Source organism: Callospermophilus lateralis, chromosome 7 (genome assembly GCF_048772815.1).
Source record: "Callospermophilus lateralis isolate mCalLat2 chromosome 7, mCalLat2.hap1, whole genome shotgun sequence".
Taxonomy (NCBI): Eukaryota; Metazoa; Chordata; class Mammalia; order Rodentia; family Sciuridae; genus Callospermophilus; species Callospermophilus lateralis.
This window is the reverse complement of record NC_135311.1, coordinates 105163031-105183708: the sequence shown is the minus strand read 5'-3', so window position 1 is coordinate 105183708 and position 20678 is coordinate 105163031. Positions and strand designations below refer to the sequence as shown.

Below are 20678 nucleotides of genomic sequence, written 5' to 3'. Positions count from 1 at the left end.
GATAGATATGATAAACACTATACTTTCATACATGTATATGTAGTATAACTTGGTACTCCAATAATATCACATTAATATCCCCTAATGTACATTTTTAGGTTTAATATGTCAGTTAAAATAAAATTTAAAAAAAACTTAATTGAATTATAATTCACAAATAATAAAATTACTTGTGATTTTTGAGGTGAGATTTAACAATATTTTCACTGTTGCAATCACCATACAAACAAGATAAAGAACATTTCCTGTAACACAAAAAGCCTACTTATACCATTCTGAAATTAAAAACCAGCCTCCATACCAACCACTGATCCTCATTTTCATCCTAAAAATTAGTTTTGTCTATTTTCTTTTCTGTCCATGTTGTTCATCCAGGTTACTATATATACCAATTATATAGCTCCTTTTCATTGCTGAGTACTATTCCTTTACGTAGTTGACAGCTTCTGAAATGGCTTCCAGTCATCCCACCTCCTATTGCCCTTTATAAATCTCCTTGAGGGTGGTTGTATCTAAGTATTGTTTCTATAATGGTCAACAAATATATAAAAAAATGTTCAACATCTCTACCAATTAGAGAAATGCAAATTAAAACTAGGATTCCATCTCACTACAGTCAAAATGGCAACTATCAAGAATACAAGTAACAATAAATGCTGGTGAGGATGTGGAGAAAGTGTACACTCATACATTGTTGGTGGGACTGCAAACTGATGCAATCATTATGGAAAGCAGTATAGAGATTCCTCAGATGTGGGTACCTCTTTCATTCACAATGTTAATAACTTGTGTTTTCTTTTTTGTTCCTGTTCATACTAGTGAGAGTTATTGACTTTTATTAATCTTCTCAAAGTTTTAAGTTTTGCTCGTTTTCCTAATATTTAACCATTTTCTACTTTATTGACTTCTGCTCTTATACCTATTTTCCTCTAAGTATACTTTGGGTTTGATTTCCTCTTCTTTTTAAAATTTCTTAATAGATAAAGTTATGGTTAACATAAAATAAACTGCATATATTTAAAATCAAGAATTTGATAAATGTTGACAAGTGTATCCAACAGTGAACCACCACACTTAAGGTTATGAATTTATCCATCACTCCCCAAAGGTATCCTTATGGCTCTTGATAATTCCTTCATACTACCCTTCACCTTTGCCCCAAGGAACCACAAATTTTATTTCTAGACTATAGATTAGTTTGAGTTTTCTAGAATTTTATATAAATGGAATTGCTGAATGTCCTATCTGGCTTTTTTCAAAATAAATTGTCAGAGATTGTTCTACATTGTTGCATGTAACAACAATCCTATGTTTTCATTACTACGTAGCATTCTATTGTATGGCTAGAAATCAAATTATCTACTCACTGGCTTATGAACATATGGGGTTGTTTCTGGTTTGGGGCTATTACAAATCATGTTGCTATGAACAATAATGTACATGTCTCTGATGAACATATGCTTTCATTATTCTTGGCTTGGCTAAGTACCTAGGAGAGAAATGGCCAGTGTATTTTTAACTAAGAATCTGCCTATTTTTTTTCCAAAGTGGTTTTCTCTTGTAAGCCTTTTAGTTCACTAATCTTTTCTTCTTCAATTTCTGATCAGCTATTAAGTACATCTGGTATATTTGTCATCTGAAGGAAGCATCACAGTCTTCATCTCTGGATGTTCAATTGGGTAATTTGTACATTTCTAAGGACTTATTTTAAATCTTTTCCTCTCTTTTTGAACACAAGTAATAAAATTATAATTGTTCTAGTAACATTACTTAATAATCCTAACATCTGTGCCAGCTCTGGGTTGGTTTTGATTGATTTATCTCAATATGAGCCAGATTTTCCTGCATTTTTATATGTCTGGTGATACTTTTTACAGGATGCTTAACACTGAATGTTGTCTCTTTGGGGTGCTGGATTTTTCTATTCAGATAGATACATAGATAGATTCTTGAACTAGCTTCTGTGATGCAATTAAGTCACTTGGACATAGTTCAATCACTTTGCATTTTGTTTTTAAGATTTGTTAGTCAGCCGCACCAGAGCAGTACATCTAAGGCTAATTAGTTACCAGTACTGAATGAAGCAAGACCTTTCTGAGTAGTCTATCCAAAGCCCCATGAATTGTGAGGTTTTCTAGTCTAGCTGGTGGGAACAGACACTATGCCCAGGCTTGTTCCCATAAGCCTTTTGGGTGGTATTTTAAGTACTTTTAGGAGTGAGAGTAAGTCTGATTACTGTTATTCTATCTTGGCTAGAAGCTGAAGTAAGAACTTTTCTTATTTGTTGGTGGAAATTTCAATCATTGCTTTCATAACTTTCTTCTCTTATAATTAATCATTTGAACTTAAAAGTTCTTAAGTTTCCCTCTTAGTATCAATTTGCTGACATCAAACAATCATAATTCAGATCAAAATGTTTTCTAAATTTCCCTTGTGAGTTCTTCTTTCACCTATGTTTATTTAGAAATATGTTTGTTATTTCCAAATATTCTGGGAACTTTCCTTTGTGGAATATTTCCCCCAACCCACCTCCAGATTCTTTTAAAGAGTACATTACTACTGAGTTTCAGCAATTTGATTATAATGTGACTTGATATGGTTTCCTTTAAATCTGGTTTCTTTCTAAATAAGTTGTCAGAGATTTTTCTACATTGTTGCATGTACTAACAATCTATACTTTCATTACCAAGTAGTTTCTATTGTATGGATATGAACCAAATTATCTTCTTAGTTCTGATTTATTACTAAATAACTTTCTGAGATCTGTGAATTCAGTTTTCCTCAATTTTAGCTAGCAATGGACTATTTTCTTTTTCTTTAAAATTTCCCCTTTTCCACTATACCATTTATTTTGGAGGTTCTAATCACTCATTATACCAATTTGTTTCCCCATACAGGCCACTCAGGCTCCAGCCTTCTCTCCCTACCCACTTATTCCAGTATTTTTGTTGTGTGTGTGTGCAGCAGTTCACATTGCTTTGTTGCTATGTCTCTTAATTCATTGATATTTTCTTTAATCTCTGTAATCTATCTGAGTAACTTTTTAATTTCACAATTCTATGTTCAGTTACATATTTTTCATTAGGTTATTTTCAAATATTTTACATTACTTTCCTCATTAAATTCTTGATTTCCTTTACATTGCTAAGCATGTTTATAAGACCTGTTTTCAAACCCTCATCTACTTCGTCACAGCTATTAAAGGATATGTTTTTATCTTCTACTTGTTCTTGGGGTTGTAATTCATATTTGTTATTTCTACTGGTGTCCACTACTTTTTGATTGACTGCCAGACATTGTGAAAACCATATTAATGAGTGTCTAGATTTTGCAGTTTGCCTTTTAAAGAGTGTGGAAGTTTATTCTGGCAAGCATTTAAACTTCTTGTATATCAGACTGATTATTCTGAAACTCCTTTATAAGCTTTTATCAGGTGCATCCAAAGCAGTAATTCTCAAAAACTTAGCTAAAAGATTCCTGAGGTTCCTTGGAACTGATAATACAAAAGTACTGCTGTGTAAAACTGCAGATGTCTTATCACAAATAAAATAAGAGGTGCTAAAATGAATGAGTTGTCACTCCATTATATTTTTCACCACCAAAAACAAAAACATTTATACATGTTTCATGAAGTAACAAAAATATTACTCTTATCAAATTTTGATGTTTTTAACATAATGTGTAATGAAATTGGAATTACCTAAAAGCACTTCTGCTACATACTCAAGTGTAATCACTGCCTTAAGTCAAAGGACTTGGTTTTTTCACAGAATATCATTTTAATTTGAACAAGTAACTAACAAACTATAGCATTCAAACTACGTATTTTCTCAAAATTGAACAAAGGTGAGCCAGTCAATTAAAACACACACACACACACACACACACACGAGCAAGGCCCCGAGTTCAATTCCCAGTACCATGGGGAAATTTTGAAGAAAACAATTGCAACATTTGTTTTCATTAAATTCAAACCTTCAAATTAAAATCCAAATGTTGAGGGGCTGAGGCTGTGGCTCAGCGGTAGAACACTCGCCTGGCACATGCGAGGCGCTGGGTTCGATCCTCAGCACCACATTAAAAAATAAAAAAATAAAAATAAATAAATAAATAAATATATTATTTTTAAAAAATCCAAATGTTGATTTGTACCTGCCACTAGGAGACTGATAACTTCCTTATACATTTGATTTGTGAGATTATTAACAAATGTATTTGATTATCATGTATGTATCAACATGATTGATATGCATAATGAAGTGAATCCATATTTTCCAAGTGGTTAATTCATATATATTCCAGTAATCTCAATTTTATAGATGTCCTAGCTCTTTTCCTCAAATTAGTTAAGACTCTTCAGCTTGCTTAAGGTTCTTTTTCCTTTTTTAAATTCATATTAATCCTACACTGAAATATAAGGTATTTCAATGGATTTTAATATAATGGAATGTTAAAATTTCAAAGTTTCAGAGTTTATACTGCAACTAAACTTAAACCATCCATCACTAAGTTTTGGTAAAGTATTTAAAAAGAATGTCACAATTACCTGGCTATTCAAATACTCCTCTTTTCTCAAAATACACATCTATTTAAAATAGTATTTTCTTACGTTCTTCAATAGAAGTAATATACTGCAACAGAATGAGGGGAGTTGCTGACATAAGAAGCTACCTGCTTTCTATACAGATAAAAATCTGAAGTTCGCCAAGCTTTTTGGTTTTGGAAAGTTACTTTTCATTTCAAATTTCATTTTTGATGACATGCAATGGGTTCATTATTGCTATACATTAATTAATCAATAAATATTCTTTAAATTTCTCAGTTTTAATTCTAATACGGAAAACATTATTTCTGGGGTCACTACTAATTGTCCCATATGTTTCCCTCTGGACTATTAAATGAATTTAACAGTCTTTTAGCCTCATCTATGAGTTCAAGGGATTGTTTAGCTTACCCAATTATGCACAGATTATTATTCAGTCAAAGATTTGCAGGAAGCACGATCGAGATTTCTGAAATTTTTCTCTTGTCTCTATAGATTGTTCCCTATATATTCCAGTGATCTCAATTTTATAGATGTCCTGGCTCTTTTCCTCAAAACAGTTACGATTCTTCAGCTCTGCTTAAAGTCCTTTTTCCTGAACCATAAAAGAAACCTCCTCCAGAAAAAAATCAGAGGCAACTATAGGGCTCACCTGGCTTGTTTTCTGTGTCTCAGGGATCACAGACTGATGCTGCTGGTTTTCCAGTGCTTAACAAGAGTTTTTCATATATTTTGTCCATTTTTCCAGGCACTCTTACACACGAATGAATGCTAATATAAACCAAGCTATTACCAGAAACTAATTATTCTGAAGAATAATATGTATATTTCAAATGTTGCTCTGAACACAATTTTCTTTGTAGAAATTCTTGTAATTTTCTGTAGTGCACACCAATTACTGCCAAGAAATAGCTCAATGATCTGCCAAGTTGAAGAATTTCAGAAAACTAACCAGTCACAAATAGAATTCATAAAAACTTATTTCCCCAACTATTAGGCATGCTAATTCTATTTTACATGAAAATGCCTACCTTCACATTAGAAAATAGTGTAGGTTATATTCACACAGTTGTATGTTAACATGAACCAAGCTATTACCATAAATCATTTCATTTAACAGTTTATATTATACATTAATAAAGATAATTCAAATGTTGCTGAGTAAAATTGTCTTTCCTTTTGTTTCTTTTAAATTAAGCAATTTTTATTTGTACATATTAATTATACAGAATAATGGTTTCATTGTGGCATATTTGTACATGCATATAACATAATTTGATGAATTTCACTCCCCAGCACAATCCCTTGCCCTCCCTTCTTCCCTAGTCCTGATACCCTTCCTCTACTATAATGGTGTCCCTTCTAATTTCACAAAATTCCTTTTTATTTTATTTTTTTCTCTCTGACACAGTCTTTCTGAGTCTGGTTTAATTTACTTAGCATAATACCCTCTAGCTTCATCCATTTTCCTGGAGAAGATATTATTCCATTCTTCTTTATAGCTGAATAAAACTCCATTGTGTGTGTGTGTGTGTGTGTGTGTGTGTGTGTGTATATAAAATCACATTTTCTTTAGTCACTCATCTATTGATGAACACCTAGGCTTGCTCCATAATTTGGCTACTATGAATTGTGCAGCTTTATGGGAACGTATGTATCTCTAAAATAGGCTGTCTTTAATTCTTTTGGATAGATACCAAGGAGAGGTATAGCTAGATCATAAGCTTTGCTTTTTGTTTTTAACAACAACCTTTTATTAGAACATTCTAATTTTGAATGAACAGAAAGTTTAATTTCAAAAATAAAGTAAAATAAGGGGGGGGGAACCCTACCTAAGCCCAAGTCAACAATTACTCAATGAATTTTGGCATACCCAGGAAAAAAAAATTATCAGCAAAAGGTCATTCCATCTAGTCTGCTTAACATTCCAATAAACTAAGAATAGATTTTCCAAACTCTCTATTTGCCACTTAAATACCTGAAAAACAGATCAGTTCAAATATTTTTTAATTTTTCTTCAGAGTTTCAAATCTTAACAAACAATCTAAAAAATGGTGATTCTATAGAAATATCTTTTCTCAAGCTCATTTTGAAAATTAGGATTTAAATTTATAATATTAAACACTTGTAATTTTCAGAAGGCAACTAAACATGGTGGGGGGGGATCTGTCCCTATAAAACACATGACTACTAATATATTCCTATTATTTCAGAAAGGAAAACTACAGTGAAAGTGGATACTGTGGCTGTACTAACCATTTCCAAGCAGAATGTAGCAAACTATTATAGTGTTATGATCACTACGATGGAAAGCACTATCCCCTTTCTCTTCATGACTATTAGTAAGCCAAATTATAAGCCCTCTCTGGGCTTCATACACACACACACACACACACACACACACACACACATACATATTTATTTATATATACATTATTTATATATTTTTTAAAGCTACAAATAACATTTCAGATTAATACTGCTACCATTTTTAATAAAAAAAAGTCAACACAAGATGGCGCCAAAAACTCAAGAGTAAAATAAAACCTAACCCATTTCAAAGCTGACATAAATGTCACCCAAAAGAAATAATATGTGCAAAATATATTTCAAGTACACTCAAAAACAAATTTTTTCTTGTTTCAGTAATATTTTTGTAATGTCAGAAGAAAGGAATTATTTCATATCCTTGTCAAAATTTATTATTTAGCTCCCCCTCCCCATGGTTTGGATTTGCCTTTCCCTAATGATTCATGATAGTAAACATTTTTTTCATGTGCCTAGTAACTATTTGTGTATTTTCTTCAGCGAAGTGTCTGTTCAAGTCCTTTTTCTATTTTTAAATCGGATTTTTTTTGTTGTTCAGTTGTAGGAGTTACTAGAGGGTAGGGGTGGATGGGGGATGAGGGTAAGAAAGCAGAAATGAGGAAAACGGAGATGTTGATCAAAAGGTTCAGTTTCAGGACTGGGGCTTTGGCTCAGTGGTAGAGCGCTCACCTAGCATATGTGAGGCACTGGGTTCAATCTTCAGCACCACAAAAAAATAGATAGACAGACAGATAGATAGATAAAAAAAATTTTAAAGGTACAGTTTCAATTAGGCAATTCTAGTGCAAAGTATGGTGAATACAGTTAATAATAATGTACTGTATATTTCAAAACTAAGACTAGATTTTTAAATATTCTCACCACAAAGAAATGATAAATATATAAGGTAACAAGATGCTAATTAGCTTGATTTACTCATTCTACAAAATAGTTGTGTATTGACACATCACATAACACCCTATAAAAAATTAATAAATGTCAATTTAAACACACAAAGCTAAACTAAAATGTTTCTAATACATAAATAAAAATAACTATGCACATTACGACCACAATTTGACATGCTGCTTGTTCAGGTTTTTAAATGATTCTACAAATTATTTGGGCAGTATAAAATTTTTGGCATGGAGGCAACAGCTATCAGTTTGCAGATGGACAAAACAATGCTGACACACATCATTCTACCCTTGCCCAAAAGTACAGATTATAATTAGTCCTCTTGTCATTTTGTGTTCACAGTATCTCTGAAAGGCAAATAAGACTGTTGTTCTTTTCTTCTTTTTGCAGGTACTAATAACAACAACCAAAAAAACTCCTAACACTCATTATGCACAATATGTGTCTGGGACACTGAGGAGTTAAGGCATTTGCCAAAGATTACAAAACTAACCTGAATTACAGAGTCAAGACTAGATTAAATGTACAGATTCTGGAAAACAATAGTTTAATTAACAAGAACTTCTTCAAACTGAAAACACACTTCCTAAATGTTTTAAATCTTTCCATATTTGATTCTTTGAAACTAAAATGGTCTAATAAAAGAGATTTTAAGAAAGTAGATTAAACATGAACAAAAAAGGGACAAATAATTCAACTAATAACAGATTTTTTTTCTGAATTTCAGAAACAGAACTAAAGCTATACAGAAGTCCAACAAAGTCGATTTGTTCACAGCACTGATTCAACAATCTTTATTAAACAAATACTTGTATGTTAAGTTAAATCCAACATTAGATCTTGGAGAAATAATAACACCATCTACCCCCAAGGAAATCACACTATTTTATACTAGAAAGTATTTTTCACAGGGACTAATGCTTTCAAAGTAATTCTAAATTCTATGGGTTAAGATTTTTTTTCAAGGTTAGAATTTATTCAAGATTAGAAAATGAATGGGAATAGGAAAGATAGAATGAATCAGACATAACTTTCCTATGTGCATATATGAATATATGACCAGTGTAACTCCACATCACGTACAACCACAAGAATAGGAAGTTAAGCTCTACACATGCATATTATGTCAAAATACACTCTACTGCCATATATATTTAAAAGGGATTTTTTTTTTTAATTAGAAAATGAAACTCAGAATGTTTTTCATACTGAAATGAAAATGCAGTAATAGAGGACACTTAAAAACAGTAATGGGCCAATGTCATCACCACTAGGTGTCACTCTGATATAAAATTTCTTGGTTAGTTTTCATATCTTGTTGCATCTTCCTGGCAATAACATGAAAAGGCTGCATTATTTTATTGAGCATTTCTTGGCATTTTTAAATTTGTATGCACATAACTACAGAAATATTAGAACTTATCTAATTCTTGAATAACTATTAGATGATCTATATCTAACAGAATTATTATATTGCAGGTCACATAAAATTTAATAAGTGTATTTTTTAAAATATCCTATGGTGGATGAATAAATATACCTACACATATATGCATAACCTCTTTTATAGAACCATTCCTTTCCTCAACAGGTATGAATATGCTAAACACTGTATTTGGAAAAATAATTTAAAAGGCAAGATTTAAAGAATAACAAATTTAAAGAACAACAAAGGGAAAATCAAACACAAAGCAGGAAATAGGGAGCAATGTAAGGAGAGCTGTATTTTAGAAAGATCACTTAAGTGGAACTATAAAAAATATAGACTAGAGAAAGAAAAACATCTTAACCCATGGAAATTAGACAGAATTATTTTAACAACTCATGCCCCAAAATGAATTCTTACACTGCAACAAATGGAATGATTCAAGTGATATAACTCACAGAATTTAACAGGAAAAAAAAAAGCAGTGAAAAAAGAAAAGGCCCAAATATTATCCATAAATATGCGTTCCCTTGCTTATACCAACACTGAACAAAAAGAAGGTACATGACATAAGTTTGGTGTTTATAAGAGAATAAGTATAACACAGAACAAAGAAAATTGAAACTATTAACAATATCCGATTTATACTTCATTTTGAGATGTTTTGTTTATTGTATGTTGGTAACTATTTTACTTGTTTTCAAATAGGATGACAACTTGACTAATCTTACTCTATCACACTTAAGCACATTTTTACAGTGGATTATAAAGTCAACAGTTTATAAAACGTGATTCCTAGAAATTCTTTCATATGAATCTATGATAAAACTTTAAAATATTTCTATATTCTCTATATAAAGACAAAATTAAAAGTACAATATTCACATATATCATCCAGAGAAGCATGTGTTTCCAAACACTATCTTTTATACTTTGGAAGTGGAATGTCCTCCAAAAACTTGAATATTAAAGGCTTAGTTCCCAACTGGTGATGCTATTGTGAGGTGGTAGAAAGTGTAAGAGGTGGGGCCTCGTTGGAAGAAGTAGGTCACTGGAAGCATGCCCTTAAAGGATTATATTGGGATCCTGGTCCCTTCCCTGTCCGTTTGCTTCCTTACCATAATGTTCTGCCTCACCACATACCCAAAGTGATAGTCCCAACGAAATATTAACTGAAACTTCTAAAACTGGGTCAAAATAAATCTCTTCTCCTTATAACTTGATTGTCTCAGATATTTTGTCACAGCAGTAGAAAGCTCACTACACGCTATGCTTGAAATGAGCAAGGATTTCACTCAAGAAAATAGTTCAAGTATTCAAAATATCCATGAACTTCTAATCTACTACATCAAATAGCCCATCAACAAAAAGAACCAAGTGAGACACTGTTTATTCACATGAATTTGGCCACATGCAACATAATAGCAGTTCACATTTATTTAATATTTATTCACATGAATTTGGCCACATGCAACATAACAGCAGTTCACATGTATTTAATATTGAAATGAATTCTAGTTTTCTTAGAAATTATTACAGATTTTGTCTCTTTTAAGATTTAAAAGAAAAATTTTTAAATGGCACTAATAATGAGAATATCCATCAGTAAATTAAGAAAGTAAAGACAATGTCTGACTTTAAAAAAAATATGTATTTTTTTAGTTGTAGGTGGACACAATACCTTTGTTTTTATTTTCATTTTTTTATGTGGTGCTGAGGATCAAACCCAGCGTCCCAGGCGTGTAGATGAGCGCTCAACCACTCAGCCACACCCCAGCCCACATCTGACATTTTTTAAGTGGTACACAAAAGAGACAAAGGATGCCTTAACAATATTACTAAAAATCCATATAAGCTCTAAGAATGATCAATTCTGACTAATACTAAAAAGAGAAATAAAGCCATTTTTAAATATTAGAAGATAAGATTTGGTCATTAAAAATATAAGTTTATTTAAAAATCATTTAAAACTTGTTGAATTTTTTGAAACTATACTATATCCAAAAAAGCCAAACTCAATTCATAACTGCATTTCCTCATTACATACTTTCCAACTCATCACTATAAAAAAAAATTTTTTCCCCCAAAGTGAAAAAAGTGACACACAGTGTCACATACCTGTGGTCCCCACAGCTTAGAAGGATGAGGCAGAAGGTTCACCAGTTCAAAGCCTGTCTCAGCAATTTAGTGAGGCCCTAAGCAATTTAATAACACTCTATCTTAAAAAGATCTGGGGATGTGGTTCAGTAGTTAAGCATCCCTGGGTTCAATGCCTAGTAAGAGGGGGGAAAAAAAGCAGGGCATGATGATATACATCTGTAATCCCAGAGGCTCAGGGGGCTGAGGCAGAAGGATCTAGATTTCAAATCTAGCCTCAGCAAAAGCAAGGCGATAAGCAACTTAGTGAGACCCTATCTAAATAAAATACAAAATACAGTCGGGGATGTGGCTCAATGTTCAAGTACCCCTGAGTTCAATCCCTGGTACTTCCCCAAAAAAGAGTAAGATTTTAAACTGGAAAAAGGAAAAAAGAAAAATAAATGTATAACATAGTTATTTCACCTAAAAAAGTTTGATGAGTTTGGCCAATAAATATTAAATAAGAATGTAGTCATATGCCAAAGGTAGGAAAAAGAGATTGCCAGTTTGTTAAAAAGGGCTCAATTCAAAATGAGCTTTGGAATTTGGATTCCTTGTGGGGGCAGGGATTGAAATTCAAAATGGATCAGGAATATTGCTTAAAAATGTTGTCGCAGTATACCTCTTATATGTCTTACTTGAGTAAGACATATAAACTGAAGCTAATCATGTTTCAGAGGTATGTTTACTCTCTCTCAGGATTCTTATAAGTTAATTTCTTTTTTCTGAAATATAATTAATAAGTTAATTTCTCTTTCAGAATCACTAGTTGAAAATGTGTCAGCAGATGTGTTTCAATGCTAGCTAGAATACTGCACATCATAGAATGCACTTGACCTTCCTATTATTTTGCTTTACCTTCATTTATCTTTCTTTTTTTTCCTGACTGTTCTTTCATATTGTATCTAACTATAATATTTTCAATATTTATAAATAGCTTTAATTTCTTCTGAAGACAAAGGTTAGATAACTCAAAGAATCCTCATAGCATGTAAAATAGCTAATACAGGAGCTTGTAAATAGTATGTACTCCACAAGTATTATATTTTAATATGCTAAGATAGAAAGATCAAGTTTCAATCTCGGTTTGATAGAACTCAAACTGAAAAATGTTTAAGTATATCCCTTTACATGTGACTGGGTAGGGGGAAGAATTTTAAAGAATTAACAAAGATGATCATGAGGGCAATATACACCTAACATTTTAAAGTAAAATACTTCTAGTAAGTGCATCATTAAAACACAACAATAGAATGACTGTCTAGTTTATTTAACATCTGCAAAAAAGCAAGGCACAGATAAAGTTATATGAATAAAGAAGTTTAAAAAAATAAGCCCTTGAGGAAAATTAATAGAATTAGATTATTCAGCCTGAGAAAAGAAAGCATATGGTAATGTCTTTGTTTATAAGAAGAAAAGCTAATACAAAAACTTATCTATTTTCACTACAGATCAAACAAGAGCATGGACTGAAACATCAGCATAAAGGATCCGTTTTTTTGGGGGGGGAGGTGGTAAAACATGTCCTTGATACAGGTTATAAGGAAAACTGCTGAGACTTGCTCTTTGAAACTCTGAAAATAATAGCTAATTTTCATAATTTCTGATCATGTATGTAGGGTTTCTGAAATCTGTAGACTAAGACTGTAGGTTTTTACATCAGAAAGTAGTACTTTAAGTGTATTCCATTACTGCTATGGATCTCTATTTCTGTAAAAAGTTACCTTAAACAAGCAAAAAAAGATGTAAATTTCTTACTAAATAACTGGGGAGCCAGATGTTTTTGAAGTGTACAACTGCAGCACAAGTAACTGTGGCTAAAGCAGAAGCAGCAGCATAGACTACCCTTTAGCAAGTTTTTACTCTAAATAAGTATTTTTATCTTTATTTTTATATTTAAAAACTAAGCATTTTATCTACAATATTTTTTTTAAGATGGGGTCCCACCATGTAGACTGGCCCCAAACTTCTGGTCTAACACAATCCACTGGCCTCAGCCTCCCCATTTAGCTAAGACTATAGGCTCATACCACCATGCCCAGCTTAAAAACATCTATCCCTCAAAATATGGCTAGAAGATAGGGATAGCTATATTACTATAATTAAGAAATCTTAAGCTTTGAGAAGACTAAATGATGATATGGATTGAAAGTTTCTTTATGTTGAAACCCTACACCTCAATGTGATGGTATCTGGAGGTGGGAATCTTTGGAAATATTAACTCATAAAGGTAGAGACTTATGTTGGAATTGGCCTTGTAAGAAGAAACAGAGCTCATTTCTCTCACTGTCCTGAGCTTTGTAAGGATTCACTAATAAGATATCTATCTTCAAATCAAGATGTAGGACCCTAGCAGATCTCAGATATGTAGGTACCTTGATTTTCTACTTCCCAGATGCTAGGATCATAAGAAATATTCTTCTTTATTGAAGCCATTCCGAATATGTATATTTGTTATATCAGCTCCAAATGACTAAGACAATACAAAATATACCAAGATCACACATCAATTAAATGGTAGAATCAGCATTAAAATATAGGTATGTCTGACTGAAAAATCCACTCTCTCCCCTCTACCCCCCAGTGCTAGGGATTGAACCTAGGGCTTCACAGATGCTTGGCAACTGCTCTACCACCAAGCTAGCCCCAGCCCTAAAATCCATACTTCTAACCATCATGTATTACTGCCTTTTAAACTATGTGATTTATCTAAAAGTTCTCGTCCAATACATAAACCCTGTTCTGTTTCACAGCTAATTTTTTATTAAAATTGTTTATCCTTTCCTTTTAATAATCAGGAGTTTCTTTCAATCCACAGAACATTCAGAAACATGACATTAGTGAATGTAGGACTTTCTTCTGCCAAAAATAATGAGAGGTTTTATTTGTTATCTAGGTGGAAGGTTGTATAACTCATGCCCATTTTCAGTGGTCCTAGTCATACAAAGTATGAAAAGAAACTGAAGCCACACACATGCCAGCCCTGAATGGCAAATTGAACATATGTTATTAATAAAGTAATTTCATACAAATATAGTCATGTGCCACACAACGACATTTCAGTGAACAGAGTGCATATACAATGTTGATTCCTAGGATGATATCACCTAGTGACACTGTAGCTATCTTAGTTTATGTATGTATACTCTATATGTTCATACAATGCTGAAATGCTTAACAAATATGTATTCCATCATTAAGCAACTCAAAACTATAATCAATTCCCTAAAAAGTAAACTATATTCAGTCAACAGGTATGTATTTTATTAAACAACCATGAGCTTAATAATGAAACCACAGCAATAAAGAGAAATGGCCTTAGTATTCAAAGAGCATATTTAGGGGGCAGAGTTGTGGCTCAGTAGTTGAGTACTTGCCTAGCATGCATGAGGCACTGGGTTGGATCCCTGGTACCACACAAAAATAGAAACAAATAAAATAAAGGTATTGTGTCCATATATTAAAAAAAAAAAGAACGTATCTAGTCAGAAAAAAAATATATTATAAAACATTAAGTACTATGAAAGCGGAAATAAATAACACAATAGAATATACAGGAAAGAGGTAACGTCAACTAGATAATGGAACAGGAAGCCCCAGATTCTCTGACCCTTTATGGAGATATCAATTCAATAAAAATTAAAAATAAGGAAAAAAAAAAAACCTTTGTAAGAAATCCAGAAATCAATTAAGAGATGATTATACTCTGGGTTAAAAAGAAACCAGACACGAAGATGCCACCAGGAAAGTCTATAGCATAATCTTTCCCTGGGACTCCTTGAGAAAACTCCCAGTTCTCAAGTTCTCCCTGGAAAAGTAAGAGAAGACTGAAACCTATCTACCGTAGTCAGGCTTTTTCAAAGGCTGCCTAAAGAACTGGTTTCTTTCATGCCTGAATCTAAGCACTGACAGGAAAGGGTACCAGGTTGAGAGCCATTAACAACAAAGATGATGGATTAGATTAACACATGTTCACTTAACAGTCCCTACACACCACTCCTGGGGATGAAAAGAATTGAGGCCTGTGTCCAACATTCCAGATTTTCGGGATGCTACTCAAGGCACTGATTTCTATCTCATCTGTTTTGGTGGGCTGACAGAACCCAACACACTCTACATACCTGCAAGCTACTGAGAACAAAAGACAGCCAGACAGCTTGGTGCTGTTTCAGAGGGCTTGCAGTACCTAATACAACTAATATAACTAATCACTCTAATACAACTAATCACTCTTTTGGGGAGAATGCAGTATACATCCAACAGTCCACCTTTGAGGGACACCACCCAAGGTTCTAGTTTGTCGGCTACTCAACTCAGAGCACTGATGAGACCCACAGTACTCTAAAAGGCTGCAAACCACTAAGAAGAAAAGGAGTGCACCTTGCAGCTCTTCCAAAGAACTTGTAATTCTATAGAAAGACACCAGAGTAAGAGATTGCATACTCCTAAAAAAAGAAATCAGCAAATCCCTCTACAAACTTACATATGTAAATCCAAAGGCGCATTCACAGAAAAGGTATCAAAGTTCTTTCCCTGTATGAATCTAAGTCCATAAAGACTGAAAAGAGGCAGCTATTGGGGAAGGGAATGAGGGTGATCCCAACAGTTAAAAGACACACAAAGAAACAGGGAAACAAGGAAAAAACAATGATATAAATTAAATCTCCAGAAACCAATGCCAACAAATGGAAGGATATAAATTACCTGAAAAATAATAGGTGCTAAATGAGCTCATGGAAACAATGTATGAGGAAAATGAGAATATCAACAATGAGAAATTGTTAAAAACAATTATCCAGCGGGGTATGGTGGCACACACCTGTAATTCTATCAGCTCAGGAGGCTGAGGTAGGAAGATCACAAGTTCAAAGCCAGCCTCAGCAAAATCGAAGTGCTAAGCAATTCAGTGAGACCCTGTCTTTAAATAAAATACAAAATAGGGCTAGGGGTGTGGCTCTATGGTCATGTGCCCCCTGAGTTTAATCCCTAGTTCAATCCCCCGGGAAGAAAAAAAAAATTATTATGCAGGTGAAGAACACAATTACAGAATTGAAAATTTCACTGGAGGATTCAACAGTAGACTTGATAAAGCAAAAGAAAAAAAATTCACAAACTTGAAAACAGATCACCTGAAATTACAAAATTATCCAGAGAAGGAAAAAAAAGAAAAAAAAATGAAAAAGATTGAAGCAAGCCTAAGAGATCTGGTCCACATCACCAAGTGAACCACTTTGCTCATTATGGGACTCACAAAAAGAGAAAAGTCAAAGGGCTTGAAAGTTTATTTTCAGAAATAACAGACCCAAACCTCCCAATCTAAGGAATGAACTGGACATCCAGATCCAAGAAACCAAAAGGACTTCACTAGGACAAAGACAAAGAAGTCTAAGCAAAGACACATTTTAATTATATTGTCAGAAGTCAGAAACCTTGTATATCAGAAGGGAGTAGGAATGTATATCCCACTGAGAGACACAGCTGAGTAAGGGGGGGGGGATATATAGCAAAAGTCATTAAGACAGAAAAAACAAAATGGCAATAGTAAGGAAATTAAAATATTTGCAAACTGAGAAAACTCTTATCAGGCAAATGAACTTTCAAAAATGAAACCAGAGGGGCTAGGGTTATGACTCAGTGGTAGAGCACTTGCCTGGCACATGTGAGGCACTGGGTTTGATCCTCAGCACCACATAAAAAATAAATAAATAGGGGCTGGGGCTGGGGCTCAGCAGTAGAGCGCTTGCCTAGCATTTGCGGGGCCCTGGGTTCGATCCTCAGCACCACATAAAAATAACTAAATAAATAAAGGTATTGTGCCCAACTACAACTAAAAAATAAATATTTAAAATAAATAAATAAGTAGATAAATAGATAAGATAAAGGTACTATGTCTGTCTGCAGCTAAAAAAAAATTTTAAAGAAAAAGTAGTAAAAGCTTTCCCTGATAACCAAAAGCTGAAGGAGTTTAGCACCTTCATTATAAATGGTAAGGTGAATTCTTCAAGTTGAAACAAAAGGATACTAGGCAGCAACAAGAAAGTAAATGAAGATATAAAGTTCACTGGTAAAACTAAATGTATAGACAAATGCAGAATACTATATTATGGTGTTTAAGTCATTGTTAACCTGCTATGTAAGTTAAAAGACAGTGCAAAAAAAAAAACCCAGCAAAATAATGGATACGCAATATAAAATGATGTATCATTTATGACAATAACATAAAATATCCAAAGTGGGGAGAAATAAAACAGAAGAGAATGTTTATGATTAAAATTTGTATATTATTAAAGATTTTTTTTAATGACATAAAGAGTAGTTTAGTGGATTTTAAAAAAAGATTCAAGTGTATGCTATTACAAAAGACTGAATTTAGATTTATGGATACACAAAGGATAGAAAAATATCCCATTCCAATAATAATGAAAAGTAGGAGTGGCCATATTTACATAAACAAAACCAACTAAGTCAAAATTTATCACAAAAGACAACGAAGGATTTTTATGATAATTAAAGGGTCAATTAAAATTACAAATATATAGCATCAGAGTACCCAAATATATGAAGCAAACATAAAACTGATGGCAGAAACAGAAATCAACATAATTAGAGTAAAGGATTTCAATATTTTACCTTCAATAATGAGACCATCCAGCTAGAAGATCATAAGAAAACAAATGAACAATGCTATAGACCCATTCAGTTAACAGAAAAAAAAGTCAATTATGACAGTTCAGTGAGTAAGAGAGAAAGAGTGGTAAGGGTAAAACTAGAAATATAGGCAGGGGCCTAATTAAGCAGGAACTTACAAGTCATGTTAAAATTTTATCCTAAAAAACAATGAAAAGTTTTTGAACAGTTTTAAGTGAGAGAATAATATAGTCTGATTATTGTTTAGTGTTTCAACAGTTTTGTTTCTCAATGCCAATTAGTGAAATTGTATTACAAAATGATTTCCCACAAAATGAACAAAGGCAAAATTTCAATCTAGATTAAAGGCAAAAATACATTAAAATAGAAATTAATACAACTTCTCAGTCTATAACAAAATTGGATCAAATAAGCTGAACCAAATATGACTTCAATATGGTTAAGCTAGAGTAACTTAGTTACTTAAAGTAAGTTAAAGTCTATGCAAAATTGGCAAGCACATATTTTGAGTTTCCTTTAATAGGATTTTTCAACTGGCAGAGAGAGAAAATTTAAAAAAGAAAAAGATGAAAACACACCTCACATCTGATTTTCATGCTTTGAATACATCAGGTAGTGTCAATGTGAGAGTATTAAGTAGAACCTTTAAGAAGTAATTAGGCAATGAGGGTTCTGCCCTTTAAAGATGCTTATTAAAAGGCTTGACAAAGAAAACTCATTCCTTTTGCCCTTCCGCTTTATGCCATGTGAGAACCCAGCAGTCCTCCCTCCAGAGGATGTAGCATCCAGGTACCATTTTGGAAGCAGAAAGCAGCCATCACCAGACACTCAACCTGCCAGTGCCTTTATCTTTGATTTCCCAATCCTCAGAAATGGGAGAAAATAAATTTTTTTTCTTCACAAATTATCCAGGCTCAGGTATTCTGTTACTGCACAAAACTAAGAAACATACAACAAAAAATGAATGTTTTAGTAATAAAACTGGTATGCAATGTTCCCAATAATTATAGTATTTTTGATTTGCATCAGCCCTAAAAGAGCATCATATACCACCTCATCCATGTGGAACAACAAAAAACAATTATTCTTAAACTTACCTCAAACTCGACACAGAACACAATAATCGACCTGTATGGGAAAGCATCAGTTTCAATTTGTTCCCCAGCCCCCACAACCCTTCTTGGTAGCAATCAACTCAAAAGAAAAGAATTTCAACCAAATATATACCTAATTAATTACTCATTTGTGAGGACTTTATGGTATAGAAATTCTTACCAACAGTACAGCTGTCTTCAAGTACCACATCAACATTTCTGTCTCTGTACTCAACTCTGAAATCCAGCATACGAGGTTGCCTTTCTACAATCTGCCTAGATGGCATCACAGGTCGAAACGCTGAAGAAGAAGAGGGAGCAGTAGCTGGAGCTGGGTGACTTGCTGGATCAAATGCAGGGCCTGGTATGGTCTCACCTCCATAATCACTACAACATTAACAGAAAAGAAGGATTATCATCAAATAGATCATTATAGAATACTACTAAGGACCCTATTCATCCTTGACTTCTATATTCTCCCTATGAAGTTTACACACCCATGAGTCAAAACCAAACTTAAGTTCCACTTCCTCCAATAAATCTTTTTCACGGACCAAAGGCCACAATATCACACACTCTAATTAGAGTCATGATTTGACTCATTAACTCTACTTTCCACAAAGACTATTTGGAAATTTTACAGCTTTATTCCTCACTTCTACCCCCCTCTAACTCGTGGTCTTCAAAGACTTTTTTTTTTCCTAGTCCACAGAGAAAAGAGAAAACCTCAAGAGGAATTCCCCTTAACATCAAATCCACAAACTAACCCAGATATGCACTCTCCCTCATTCTCTCTTCATATAAAATACAGGAGACATCATTGTTCCTATATGAAAAATCTAATACCATCTTCTATTAGCTTTACATTAAGGATTATACCTCCTTTCCTTTCCAGTATCTTTGGTAACTCCTGTGTTCTGGATTCTCCGCTCCCCCAACCCTGCCCCAATTCTGTGAATAACATTTAAACATGTTTCAAATCTTTTGTCTTCTTAAGAAAAATGAAATCATGGATCTGCCTACTTAATAGCTGTTTCATTTGTAAAATGGGAAAAAATAATTATATTTGGACAATGCTAGTACCCTAGTGAGATCTCGAACCACAAACTCAGTGTATCTAAACCTTCATTAATGTTTCCCCAAGCCTGATCCTCCTTGATTATTCTTAATATCAGCAGCCCAATCCAGAAACCTCTGGTGTTATCCTTGATGCCTTCTCTTCTTCAACTCCCAAGTCTAATCAGTTCTTTCACTTTTACCTCCTAAATCTTTTAGATAAATAATCCACCTTTACTCTCTTAAACTGCTACCTTAATCCAAGTCACAATCATCTCTTGTACCAACTAACATAACAGCCTCCCAACTAATCTCTTACTACATTCTCTTGCTCCCCTGCAATCCATTCCATACCACCTGTTATGGTTTGGATGTGAGGTAACCCCCAAAAGCTCACTTGAGAGTAAAGGTTCAGAGGAGAAATGATTTGAGTTGTGAGATTCTAGCCCAATCAGTGATTTAATCCCCTGATAGGGAATAGCTGAGTGGAACTGAAGTGGTAGGGTGTGGCTGAAGAAGGTGGGCATTGTAGCATGGCTTTGGGAAT

The 20678-nt window shown here is 33.4% G+C and overlaps 1 protein-coding gene across 1 annotated transcript in view; it reads right to left on the bottom strand.

Annotated features, from left to right (window-relative positions):
- Faf1 (Fas associated factor 1) overlaps nt 1-20678 on the bottom strand; it is a 396527-nt gene that overhangs the window by 243375 nt on the left and 132474 nt on the right. Inside the window, exon 4 of the mRNA XM_076860444.2 lies at nt 19257-19462. Coding sequence (XP_076716559.1) covers nt 19257-19462 — 206 coding nt within the window. The remainder of the gene's footprint in view (nt 1-19256; nt 19463-20678) is intronic.